At 41.4% G+C, this 14,106-nt stretch overlaps 1 protein-coding gene across 7 annotated transcripts in view; it reads left to right on the top strand.

Annotated features, from left to right (window-relative positions):
- Positions 1–14,106, top strand: part of tle2a (TLE family member 2, transcriptional corepressor a) — a 55,722-nt gene that overhangs the window by 3,392 nt on the left and 38,224 nt on the right. For all 7 annotated transcript variants that reach the window (XM_077607011.1, XM_077607012.1, XM_077607017.1 and 4 more), the window contains one exon: positions 10,241–10,401. In XM_077607011.1, the coding sequence (XP_077463137.1) occupies positions 10,241–10,401 (161 nt within the window). The remainder of the gene's footprint in view (positions 1–10,240; positions 10,402–14,106) is intronic.

Genomic DNA, 14,106 nt, shown 5'->3' with positions numbered 1-14,106 from the left:
AATGTTTTGGGCTTCTTTTTTTAAAGCTAAAAGCCGTCGTTCTGTCATTATCAGTCTTTCTAGCCTCTTTTCCGTGATCTTGTGACCACCAGCAGCTCTGTGTGTAGTAAGGGTGGAGGGGGGCTACAGGAAGGCAGGGAAGGACTCAGACTGTGGCTCTGCGGTTTACGCCGTAAACCCAATCCCTCTCATCCAGCCTCTACTTGCTGTGTTTCTGTGAGAGGTTCCAAACCACATCTTAATGTACGGGCAGGCATCCCAGGGCGAGAGGCGCAGTCTGCGGCGGCGCTGGTTGGGAAAGCAATGACCCTGTTTCTTTTTCAGTCCACGCAAACGCTCACAGAGCCAGTCGGTAGCTGCAATTCTCACCTCCGAGCGAAGGACCGTCAACTTGGCACACGGTTTCGTCTGTGAAATGCGACGCGGCCAATAAACTGTCAGTGCAGCGTACTGGCCCGCTTTGACAAATTTGACCTATATTACTGTAGCCCGTGAAGGATCGGCCTGAAAAGAAATGCCAGTAATGCTAAGAATAATACAACTCATCATTATGCTTAACATATATTAGATTAAATGACAGCTATTTTGAACATTAAGAGCCACGTTGCTCATTTTAAACTTGTCCAATTCCTTTTAAATTTCTGGATTTGAACTGTAAAACCACTCACATTTCAGTTACCTAGAACGAAGAGAGACTGATTATATTTGCGTTCAGTCAACATAACATTTCCGCGCATCTGTTTTTGCTTTGGAAAACAGTCATTCATTGACTTTGTATGTTGTTGACCAAACCACTAAAAGAACATAACAAATTGGTCTATCTTGTCTAGTTGATATAACATCCTCTTTTTTTGTGAAATGGAATTGGTATGAAATTTTTTCATCTCTTTTGTCGATTTATCAAAAATAAGTGAAAGATTAAGAGATTATGCTAATCAATGGTCATTTTTGCGCTACGTATAAAACAACTTCAGCCTTAACAATACTGTAGTAACAGTTGACTAGTAAGAGTTGACTAACCAGTTCAACCTGGTCTCTGTCCAATGATTAATTTTTGTGAACGTTTGTATTTTTATTTAATATGGAGAACTCTTAAATCACATGAACAGATCTCATATACTGTTACTATTTAAAAAGGCTATTTCAAAAATGCTATGTTGGTAAAGTGATCTAAATGACCTGCTTCAAAAGGGATTCTGAATTTTAGGTTTGATATTAAATGGATTTTAGAATAAGTAGAGAACTATCAAATGTTCTCTGAGCAGGAAGTGTCGTTAAAGACTTTTTTTTTTTCGGTGGCCTTTGTCATCATCACTATGCATAGCTAATCTTGTATCTTTCAAAAGGATCATCTACGTTATCTTGGAGTATTGTGATATTCCTTAGGGCTGTCTTCCTCCATTTTCTTCAGGGCAATGCTTTCATTTGGGGGCGAAGGGTTTTCTGTGTGCCCGTGTTGTCTGTTTCCTTAAGGCTCATCCCCTTCTCAACAAACCAAACCCCCCTAACAAATTGTAACTCACAATGTTCTTTAGGGAAACGTAGAGTTTCTGTACTTTTAGACGCTGCCAAAGCCTTTTAAAACCCATTAGTGGCAACAGTGTTCAGGCCAGTGTAATCCTTTGATTTGGTAACCAACCTAAACTTGTCCTCTGGAATATTGGACACAGAAACGGTCTGGTTGAGCTCCAACTGCTTTTATAATGTGATCGACTCTCACAGGAGACTTTATTGGTCTGCATCTTTGCCTTTTGGAGTTGATTCCATTAAACTGGATTTGTGATTGACCTTTTTGCCCAACTCTCAGAGGATTTTATTACAAAGCGCTTTTGATCACCTTGTACACAAAAACTCTGCCTTTGATGGTGTTTTTGAGCCATTTCACCAATGAAGCATGAATATTGAGGATGTATTATCAAGTAAGTAGAACAAAATGATGATTTTTTTTTAAAGTTGGTTGACATGAAATCGACCTGGTAGAAATACCAAAGATAAAAGAAAGGTAGGAAAAAGGTTCAAAGCTTGATGTTCAAAAAAGAACCCCAAAGAAAAAAAAACAAGGCACTCCAGCCAAACTACTGGGGACATATTAGCATTCAGTGGCTTGCCAAAGGGCACATCGGTAGTGGGCAGTCATAGCCTGGAATCATGGAGTGAGTATAAGCGGCTAGGTGAAAAATAGCAACTTATAGTAAAAAAATCTAATCATTAGTCACCTATTAGCCATTATGAATCAAGGTTTTGCTGTGTGTAAGATCTGCTACTTTCTTGTCAATGTCAACACAAAGTAGTAAACATGTCATCAAAGCTACGCATTGATGTTTAAATACTTAAAACATCACGTTCGCTATTCAAGGTTGTCGCCAAGTTGTAATACAAGGACGATTGAATTTGCATTGACCAACTTCGTTTTATAAATAAAGTAAAAAAGGGACTCCTACCTTCATAACAAAAGCGTGATTCACTTCCTTCTGAAATGATTATAATTGCCTAAATTATTAGCATAAACTGTTTAAAAAGTATGATTAAAATGTCAAATTCGTCGGAAAGCACAAGCCTAACAAATAGTGTTTTGTCATGTCAAGGTACTTCAGAAAAGATCCTTTCGGTATTGTTCTGAAGGTCTTGATAAAACCCGTTTTTTTCCTTCAATGTACTCGCAGGAAATTACAGACACGCTGTAGAAAATCATCAAGGTCATCTTCAGATTGCGTTGACATATGCAAGCTGCTTTTGCTGACATTATTCCTCCCACTCTGAAAGGTTATTCCTTTTTTTCCAGTTTTGTTTCTGTCGAAAGCAGAGTTGGTTAGTGGGTTAGGTGCCACTGACTTTAGGCCCGGTTTATTTTAGCTCTTCATCATTGCGGCTGCTGCCCACGTGTGAGCGTTGTCATCGATCAAAAGATTGCTTTGCTCAGCCAGCGGTGTTAGAGGGCCAAGAGAGAGCAGGAAGAAAATAAAGGAAAGTGTGCTGAAGGGAGCTCTGGTTTACAACGCGCTACCTCGGAGGTGCGTCTCGGCGGAATTGGCAAACGAGCCGAGGGGAGGGGCGCGGGGTTACCTCATAAAAGAAGGCACCTCTAGCAATTAAGGAGGCTGACAGGCAAACTGTGGCTATCTGCTAATGTGGGCTGACAGCAGGGAAATTTGAATAAGGAGACTTGTGGGAGAAATGAGGCAGTGGAAAAGGGCGGTGGGGGTTGCGAAAGGAGAGCTGGATGGCGCTAATGAAACAGGTGCCTAGCCGCCGGCCCCTCCCCTCTAAATGCTGGAGTCGTTGAGAGATTAGTGGGGTGTTGCGCTACAACGGGCCGAGTGTAGGGATGCTGTGGTGGTGGGTTTACCTTTTTTGTCGTCGCCAAAGTCATTTAACCCTTTGGCTAGTCTATGTCGGGAGGATTTCTGCTTCTGAAGAATTGCATTTTATGGATAATATGTGGAGGTTTTATTTGCTTTTGCATAATTTTATGATGTTGTGGAGACTATTTCCCATTCAAATATAGCAATATTATCTTGCTGAGTTAATTCATGTATTTATTATGAATGTTTTTTATTGATAAATGGTTACTTTTTGGAATTTACAAGCCGGAAAAAGTCCGCTCTAGTCTTTTGTTTACATTCAATCAGCTATTTTGCGGAGGTTGATTATTTCTTCGAGCTGGTGAGAGGTGCATTTTTTGCTATTTTGGCCTGTTATGAGACTGTTTTTAATTTTTGCAAAAATGTGCTTTAGGCAGTCAAAGGGTTAACATTGCAAATAGGACTGTTACTTCTCCGGGAGAGATTTAACTCTTTCCCTGCCCTTAGCAATGATAGGCGTCCAATCATGTGCCACTTTTTATTTGTTTTGCTGTGACTTCCAATCATTTGAAAAGGGAGGGATTTCGGTCGTTGTATAGTTTAAATGGAGCAGAGATCTATTTTTGTCAATGGCAGACAATGAATAAACAAACAACATTCTGCTCTTTGTTCCATCCTTCCAGATGGTCATTCATTCTAAATGGTCTGGATGGCGTTTTAGGATTATGGGGGAGGGGTTACCCATGTGCGTAACATCACTTAACTCGCTATTATGAGCCACTGTAATGCAATGCTATTATATCACATTTGTGTTGTGGGAACTAATGTCGGCTTGATCGGACTCTTCTGTCATTTGAACGCTGGTTGGATTTCCAGCCGGGGTTTTAACCATGCTAAACCGATATCTTTTTTGTGACGGAACCATTGTGCGTCGCTCATCAATTGAGCAGATTCAGCAATGTGTCGATACAAGATTACCAAAGATAAATATTAAAACACACTGAGATGGGAGGTGCCTAACCTTTGAGTCAAGGTACTTGTGTTTATGCATTTGCAAATCTCACTGCATACCATTGTGTTAAAAAGTAATTTATACCGAAATGATCAACTTAGATGAATGTCTTATCTTGGTAAAATGTGTAGCTGTTGGGTTTAACATAAACCTGTTTTTCTAATGGCCACCCGATGGTGTAGTGCAAGGGTGTCAAACTCGAGTTGGTTCGCGGGCCGCATTAACGTCAACGCCATTTCATGTGGGTCGGACCATTTTAGATCTAATATCTAGATTTAAAAAAAAAAATTGGATTAAAAGAACTGGATCAAAAGCCCTAAATAGTCAATTTTTATAGATCTAAAGCAATGTTTATTTGAGCTTTTTTTCTTAGTAATGGAAAATGTCTTTTAATCATGTTTTTTTTCTTCTAATGGAAACAAAATCTTTTTTAGTGGTAAACGGAAAATATTTGTATATTTATTTTTAGATTTTACAAAATGCACTAAAAACACAAAAGAAAAAAATGTATTAAAAAAATTGCAATGATTGTTTTTAAAAAGGGGAGAATCAGGAAATGTAATGTACATCTATAATCATTTGAATTTGATCCTAAAACAGAAAGTCGGCACTCATGATTTACTTTCTCGGGCCGCAACAAAATGATGCGGAGGGCCAGATTTGGCCCCTGGGCCGGCACTTTGACACCTGTGGTGTAGTGGGTTCGCCCGCCTTTCGTCCGAAGTCAGGTGGGATAGGCTCCAGCACCCCGCGCCCTGACCAGGATGAGTTGTGTTGAAAATTAACGTTATTTTAATGTGGAAGTGATGTAGGTCAGTTATATTTGCTGGTTCGATGCCTTACTAATGGTATGTAGAAGAATAAATGTAAAAGCAGAATTGCATGTATGGAAACTATTTTGAGAGAATTTGTTAGGTGTTTAGGGTATTCTTTGGGTGAGGGAGGATAATTAGTCCCTGACTACTGTAGAAGTGCAATTTCTACACAAGAAGGCTAGATAAAAATCTTTGTAGTGCAGAGAATGCTAAAAGCTGGAGTCCTTGAGCACGGTACAGAAAAGACAAAATATATTCAAGCTATTATTGTCAAAGCAGTTTTGTGGTTGTGGGCAATCTTTGATCATTGTTGCGTCTTTTCTTTCATTGAGCAAACATGTCAAAGGATGTTTTCATCTGTGAAAAGATTTGTTTTTCCAAAAAGTTTCTCCTCGTCAAGTTTTTTTTTTTTGTCGAAACGGCAACAATTGTGTCTTTTTAGTATTCCTCATATTGCAAACATTACCCCTGTGCGATAACAATAATAATTTTACAGCCCAACACAACTTCGGAGATGCGTGATTGTGGATTTTCAAGTCATCCGTGAGGAGGCCGCTCATGCGAAGGCAATAAAGCACACATGTGCTCGTAAATACTTGCGGAAAGCGGCATCTTGTAAGCATCCGCTGTCTGTGGTGCTGCGTGTGGGCGTCTTGTCTGCTCCGAGGTTGAGTTCATGTTTCTGTGCGTTTGCGCGCACATATTGTGCAAGGATGTGAGGTCATTGTGGTTTTGTTGCCTGCGGTAGGAAGGCAACTCAAATGAAAACAAGCGGGCATGGCCACACTGTTGGCTAACTCCACAACAAGTGGTTTAGTTTTATGTATGTTCTTTTGTCTTTGCAGTTTAAGAGCCGTAGCGCATGTTTTGTTCTAGGACCAGAATAAGGGATATGGGCCGTAGTATTGGTTGCTAACCCAAGCTTCTATTGTTCTAAAGTTGTTTTGTTTTGTTTTTATTGTGACAAAAAGTATAGAAGGATAATTTCAAGTGATGCATTTTACTTGGGTCTTGGTCAACGTGTGCGGTCGATTGGTCGCCGGTCTTTTGGTCGCCCCGACCGCGACAACGGGCGACCAAAAGATCGACGACCAAAAGACTGGCGACAAAACAAGGTAAAACAACACGGTCTACGCATCAATAAAAGCCAACAATGGCCATGAGCAGTTTCACTGAGCCGACGTGTGAGTGTAGAAGTTTGTATGTACATGCGTTGTCCCTTTAAGAAGCTACGTCAGTCAGGGTCTTAACAAGTTCTCCAACAAAAAACAATAAAAGTCCGGGAAATTTGGAGCTTTTCTTAAGCCTAATAATTACTAGGGCATTAAGTATGACTAAATAGTAATTCGCAGTTTGTATTTAGGGAATTTGAGCAACAATTTAAATGGTAATTATCAATAACCTTCCGGGCAACCAAAAGACCGGCGACCAATTGACCGTGTATCCTTGGTCAATGGGTCTGAGCCCTTTTTTGTTAATGTTTCGTCACAAGTTAAAGTCTGCATTGACGTTTCCTAAGAATTTGTAAAATCTAAAAAATGCATCATCTCACTCCTGCCTAAAGAAAGTAAAAAAATAAATAATAAAAAAAACATTAAGACTAATATTAAAAAAATAAATAAACTAGTTCGACCCAATTATGTCTCCCAGATAGAACATATTTGAGACCACATTTTGTGTTAAATGCAACGTTACGTCTAACATTTTTTGTCAATTGAAAAATTAATCAGCCCAAGGACAAATCAATATTTATACATCCTTAGAATATACCTATCAAATTTAATTTAATTCTTAATTTGTCAATTGAAAAATGAATCAGCCCAGGGACAAATCAATATTAATACATCCCTAGAATATACCTATCAAATTTAATTCTGATCCGTCCTTGAGTAACAGAGGAGGAGCAATTGTAACGTCCTCGGCAAGAACAAAGTGAGTGACCTTTTACGTCCACCCCTGAGCGGTTTAATAAAATCCTCATTAGAAAAAGGACAGTTGCGTCTTTTTTCGTTGCACACAAAAAACTGGACGTGAAGGACATACAAACATAAGAAAAAAAATCTAGGGCCTTAAAGGAGACTATGACAAGATGGTACACCTTCGTAATCCTTCTATAAAACGGCTAAAGTGACTTTCCTCTTCTCTAGGTTAAGTGCCTGCTTAACATTTTTCAGTCAAGGCACACTTTTTTCATTAAAACACCACCAGCAAAAAATATTATTTTATTTCTTAAAGCGAAATTTACATGTTTTAGTTTACTTTCTGAGAGAAAACCTTTATTTTTTTGACTGCCACTCATTTTATCTTTTATATTCTTTTTTCTATTTTATCCAGAGCTCAGTTCCAAGTTAGCAGCTTTTCTTTACAATTTTTTGGTGTATTTTTATACATACATGCTAATGAGTGGAGTACTCTAGACAGTAGTGTTGTTGCAAAATACTCCTCTAGGATAATTGGCCCGTCGTGTGTTTGTGTCAGTGTGAATTTAGGAAGCGATCCGTCTAAAAGATTCGGGCAAGTCGTTATGTTAGTGCTTTTCTCTTTTCATTGCGTTTCCAACTTTCTGGGTCACAAGTTGTCCCCTATTGTATCTCTCATTTGTTATTGTCTCCTTTCCTTTTATGACCTTCTAACTTCTGGTACGTGTTTTATCTGCAAAAAAAAAAAAAATCAAAAACATTCTCAACTCTTTTAACTTATTTATTTTGTTCCACAAGAAAGAGTTAATTCTGAGCACAGCTCTATAAGAGGCTGCGCAACTGTGTGCGGTGGTTTGGTCGCCGGACGTTTGGTCGCCGGACGTTTGGTCGCCGGACGTTTGGTCGCCGGACGTTTGGTCGCCGGACGTTTGGTCGCCGGACGTTTGGTCGCCGGTCTTTTGGTTTCCCCGACCGCGACAACGGGCGACCAAAAGACCGACGACCAAAAGACCGGCGACAAAACAAGGTAAAATAACACGGTCTACGCATCAATAAAAGCCAACAATGGCCATGAGCAGTTTCACTGAGCCGACGTGTGAGTGTAGAAGAGTTTGCATGTACATGCGTTGTCCCTTTAAGAAGGTACATGAGTCAGGGTCTTAACAAGTTCTCCAACAAAAAACAACAAACATCCGGGAAATTTGGAGCTTCTCTTTAGCCTAATAATGACTAGGGCATTAAGTATGACTAAATAGTCATTCGCAGTTTGTATTTAGGGAATTTGAGCAACGATTTAAATGGTAATTATCAATAACCTTCCGGGCGACCAAAAGATCGGCGACCAAAAGACCGGCGACCAATCGACCGTGTACCCTGCGCAACCACATTGTCTCGATTGTTTTGAATTGCTTACTGATTTTTCAAGTTGAATTGATGACATTAATGGTCGAAAAATATCATGAAATCTTTAATGTTGGTCCATTTTCTTTTTAGCATGATGAGAACCTGGCATTTGAGCGAGGATATGTCAACTTTTTCTATCCTTTCTATGGGCATGTTTGCATTGGCATGCTGTGCGGCTGTCATGTCAACATGCGAGTGTGATATTCACAGCTTTCATCCCTCTCCCCGCCCCAGCACCCCCAAGCTTCCTACATGCTTTTTGGCATTCCGGCTGAGTGATGTTGCCGTTAATTAAAGCTAATGTGTTGCCGATGTGCACGACACTTAGATGTGAGCGGAACGCGTTTTCAAAGGAGCCATCACCGCCGTCATTAGGAGTCTGCACGCTGTCGATATACTGGCGCTTTAATGGGACAGAACGCGGCTTGAGCGTTTGTTGGCTTGATTGTGCCTTGGCCACATCTAAAGGAGATTTGGCAGGGACACGGACAGAATTCGCTTCATGTGACTGGACAAACATGTCGTCTTTATGATTCATGTTCCACCAAGATGTTGAGAACATTGAGAAAATGGCTGGAGATGATCATGATTAGTTCTCAGGAACGTGATCGAAATTGATCGGAACTGATTGATCCAATTCATTTTTCATTCACTCTTTGTTTACTTTTTTTAACCTCCGAAGATCCAAACTTTTGCAAGGCATGCATTTTTATTTTCTCTTTGTTATTTGGGCTAATTGGGACCTGATGAGTGTAAAAACTAAGAATTATCTTTTGACATGATGTTGTTTCTGAGAAAAATAATGTCCACTTATGATATAAGTGGATGCCAGGCCCTTGTAGTCCAAAATGTAACATTGTAGTCTTTGACATCCAACAATGTGGTGTCCACACGTGGACGGACACCAGGTCATAGGAAGTTAAACTAGAAATGGAATCTACTGTAGAAATGTCTGTGCCACAAAAAGTGTTTTTAATTTGTATTATTATGTCTCAGAAAGTACACTTGCAATTGGGCGTAGGATGCCAATAAAAATGAGTCATCTGACTTAATTTGTCAAAGCCTTTTTCCCTTTTTGGCTCCAATCTTCACGTTTCTGTCCTTTTTCCTTTTTAAATACTTCAAAGCGGTCTTTAAACTTTTTCTTGAACAAACGTACACATCATTCCTACCAAAGATAATTGTAATAACCATCAGTAAGTTTGCAATGATTGAATTTCACTTCCCTCAATAATCTCATTCCTTTTATTGTGAAGATCACATTATTTACTCTATATTAGTGCCAACCACTCTGTAGTACTTGACCATTCCTGTGGGTTCGTGAGCACGGTGATGTTGACACAGAGCCAGATAGACAGACAGACAGCTGGGTGAGCTCCCACTCTTGCCACCCTTGCAGTCCAGTGCTCAGCCTTCTTTTGTCTGCTTGTCCCAGAGCATTACACTTATGCTTGTAGCCTCCTAATTGCTCTGGACCCTGCAGAGAAGAGAGCCAAACGCGCTGGGGTTCCAAAGGCTCTACAGCCCTTATGGGGTCCCCTCCCCACCTTCTATCCCACCCGCTTTCCCCTTCTTTGACCTGCTATGAAACAATGAGTGCTCATTTGGCTAAGAATCTCATGCACTCATGTCTTGCCCTCTTTCCCAAGTCTTTGTGGCCCCTTCACATCTGGCTCCATTGGCATTGACACTCTGTAACAGACGGCCCGACACCATACAAGTGCTTCCACCACGTCTCGTTGAACCTATGTCACATGTCAATATCCTGTGTGTGTCTCTTGTCCTCAGGCACCTCTCCAGCCACCCCCGGGGTCTTCGGCCTCAGTGGTGGCGGCCGCGGCGGCCGCCGCAGCAGCGTCGGGGACGCCGCAGTCGCTGAAGCTGACGTACCCGGAGACGTTGGATCGCATCAAAGAGGAATTCCAGTTCCTACAGACCCAGTATCACAGGTGAATGAAGCCGCCGGTTCATTGGCGGTGGTGGACGCCCAAATTGGACACCCATCACTGTCAATCACAGCTTGGAGCCTGGGGTGGTGACCATACCGCCAGGGTTGTTACTGATTTGTGCTTGTTATGCTGCGTTCACAACGGTACTCGGTCGTTTGGTCGCCGGTCTTTTGGTCGCCCGGAAGGTTATTGATAATTACCATTTCAATCGTTGCTCAAATTCCCTAAATACAAACTGCGAATTATTATTTAGTCATACTTAATGCCCTATTAATTATTAGGCTAAAGAAAAGCTCCAAATTTCCCGTACTTTTATTGTGTTTTGTTGGAGAACTTGTTAAGACCCTGACTGACGCCCCTTCCTAAGGTACATACAAACTCTTATACACTCACACGTCCGCTCAGTGAAACTGCTCAGGGCCATTGTTGTCTTTTATTGATGCGTAGACCGTATTGTTTTACCTAGTTTTGTCGGCGGTCTTTTGGTCGCCCGTTGTTTGGGTCCAGGCGACCAAAAGTCCGGCGACCAAAAGTCCGGCGACCAAAAGACCAGCAACCAAACGACCGCACACGGTTCACAACACGGACCGTTGTGTGAAAACACTACTTGGCCAAAAGCGGCTTTACGTTCACACTAACCAACTGACTAAAGGTTTGCGAAATCGAACATTTTTTGGTTCACGTCATGTAAAACAAGTCGTATACCAGTTTAATTTCGTAGTATTACCATATTTGACTTTATTCACTTAATATTACAACTTTCATCTTGTGATATTGTGGCTTTTTCCTCATATTACAATGACTTCATTATCTTAATATTGTGACTTCAATATACTATAATATTTTGACTGTTCTCCTAGTCCTATTTTCATTTCATTTTTTTGTCTGGCATTTGTTTACCAAATGGGGAGTCAGGGTTCCGGCTCCGGCAGCAGAAGTCAGATTTAATGAGAAAACGTATTTGATTAGCTGCTTCCTCATCGTCACTAAAATTGGTTTCAGAAAGATCTACCAAAACATCCTTTAAAAAATTCTGGCTGCACTGTATTTAGTCAAAATGTAGACATGGTTTCAAACCGGATGCACTCTGCCAATCCTCAAGCTACCTGTTGCACAATTACATTGACTTTGTACGAGAACTCATCGTGCGACGTGGACAAAACACGGCCGCTGTGAGCGCAGCATTAGATATTCTTTGAATTAGGAATTTTGGCTTAGCTTTGGAATCCCCCACCCTCCCTTTGGCACACCGTCATACCCCCTTCGCCCCCCAGTCTTATCCTCCTCTCTTCCTGCTTTGATTTCGCTGGCCAGTATCCCACCCCCTCCCTCTTTTTTTCTGTCCCACTTCAAACTTCTTTTGTACCCTCCCACATCTGAAGCCCTCTAAACCCCGTGGCTACTGCAGCCTCCTTCAGAAAACTCTGTGTGTGCTGCCATATTGGTCGGAATGAGTTGTTGTGAGTGGGGACTTTCTGATGTGTCCTCAGGATTATAGCAATTCATTAGTCAAGGATTAGTTCAGTAATTGTGAATTGACTATTAACTGATTGGAAAAGGCTGATGCGATAGTATACTAGCCTGAACTACCGTATTTTCCTCACTATAAGGTGCAGCTTGAATAAATGGCCCACCTTAAAATTAAGACGAGTGCAATAGAAAATAGATGGAACCAAAATATCCTCGTCTTTGGATGTGATTATTATGATCAGAGTAACATGTCATCATTATTTTTTTTCAAGATCGCGCCAAATAAATCACCCCAAGAGCATTTCCTTTTTTCTCATTTACTTACTAGTTAAATGGTCTTCACATTTTTCTGTAAATTCTTTTCAATCACTTGGCTCTGTTTTTCCTTCACAGTGTCAGTGGAAGACTGAATATTTGCTTTATGATATGTAGTAACATTTGCCTGGAATGCGAGTGTTGGATTAATCTTGACCTAATCAAGGCATTTATTGCAAGTGAGTCATGCCCGCTGTTGATTGCTCTCCTGGCACCATTACAATGCCTTCCTCTTGCGTTAGAGAACACGCCTTAGTAAATACACAATATTTGTATAGAAATGATTCTGATTGGGTCAGCTCAAGGTTGTTTTGAGCTGGATGGTGTACAATTTTTAGGGACATTTGCAATGGGAAAAGGGACATTATGTATGACAGGAAGCATAGTTGAACCCAGAAACAGGCCAACAAATTGAGCAATTGGAATTCCTTTAACTGATGTATTGGATGTCTTATCTAGCTATGGAATTATCTCGGCTTTCTGTGCAAATAGTTACGACCGCGCTGCGTCGTCGTGGCACGATCGGGAATGGATTCGGACCCAGGCGCGGCGTAGTAGGATTTGACGAGGCATTAGCTTCAAAACAACATCTTTAATAACTCAAAAGGGTTTTACAAAACAACAAAGGCTTGGAACCAAAACGGGAGCATGCAGGAATATGCAGCAGCATGCAGGACGCATGCAGGAACAATCCGACAATGATAATAGAACTAATTGGTGTTTAAATACAAACTCAGGAAGTAATCAGCAGATTGACCGCAGACGCTCTGCCCTGACGGCACGCCAGGAGGGACAAACGGGCCACTCCTGACACAAATTGCTAGTTATTCATTGGTTGCTGATTGTGAACTTGAAATGGTGTTGGCTACTTCTGATAAAAACCTAGGCTAAAATTAGTGCCGACATACGTACGATGTCCTTGGAACAGTGAGTGTGTAGTATCACTTCATTACATTTTCTTGACACCAAAGACTACTATTTAGAGGGACTCGGGCCTCTTCTCGCTCAAGTCGTCTATATTTTCAGCAAATAATGGAGGATAGTCCAGAGGAAAACAGTCAAATCACGGACTAGAGCACGATGCCACTTGCATGCAAATTAATGTTTTGTCATCACCGTGGGAATGCATTTGAACTCAAAACCGAGGACCGCCTGTAGTTCCTTTTCTAGAGCCGTACGCTGTAATCATGTTAATCTGGTTGTACATTTCAAGTTTGACCAATCGAGACCAGGTCATTACAAAGACCAATCACAGTTCCCAGCGGTATTCTCTCTTAAACTTGTAAGCATCTCATAAAAGACACCTCAGTCATTCCCCGCTGGCAAAAGTTGATGTTTGCTCATGTGATTACGACCAGATCCTCATGCGGTTGCATACAGGACAGTCCTCGATGAAAGAAAACCACTTGTGGACTTCTTCACTGCTGGTGTGTTTGCCTCCAGACACAAACACACTGGGCGATGGATGATGTATGCGCTCAAAACGCACACACGTGCAGGGCTCCCCAATTATCTGCGCACACAAATAGATGCTGCCTAGAAATAGCAGAGCTTACTTGTGTGTTTTGGCTGCTGAGACGGTGGCTGGATTCCGATAGATGTCGGATTAGACGGCAGGAAAAAGACTGAGGGGAAGGGATTAGCGCCCATGAGCTACAACTGCGTGTGTGGCGGATCGGTGTGTGCGTGTCGCGCCAGGCTACGTGCACAAATGCAAATGTCTGGCGGGTTTCGGCCGCGTGGTAGCTAGGTAGGTAGCGATGGGGAAGATTAGTAGGAAACCAAAGGGAGAGAAGGGCTAATTGAAGTCTTTGGCAGGTCAGCGACTCCCATTTTTGCATGGTGAGCTCGTGTACGTTCGCAAAACAGCCTGTAATCGGAAAACTGAGGCAACGGAGCTTTAATTACTTCATTTCTTTC

Source organism: Stigmatopora argus, chromosome 8, assembly GCF_051989625.1.
Source record: "Stigmatopora argus isolate UIUO_Sarg chromosome 8, RoL_Sarg_1.0, whole genome shotgun sequence".
Classification (NCBI taxonomy): domain Eukaryota; kingdom Metazoa; phylum Chordata; class Actinopteri; order Syngnathiformes; family Syngnathidae; genus Stigmatopora; species Stigmatopora argus.
The sequence above is the reverse complement of the archived record's forward strand: the minus strand, read 5'-3'. Positions and strand labels throughout refer to the sequence as shown.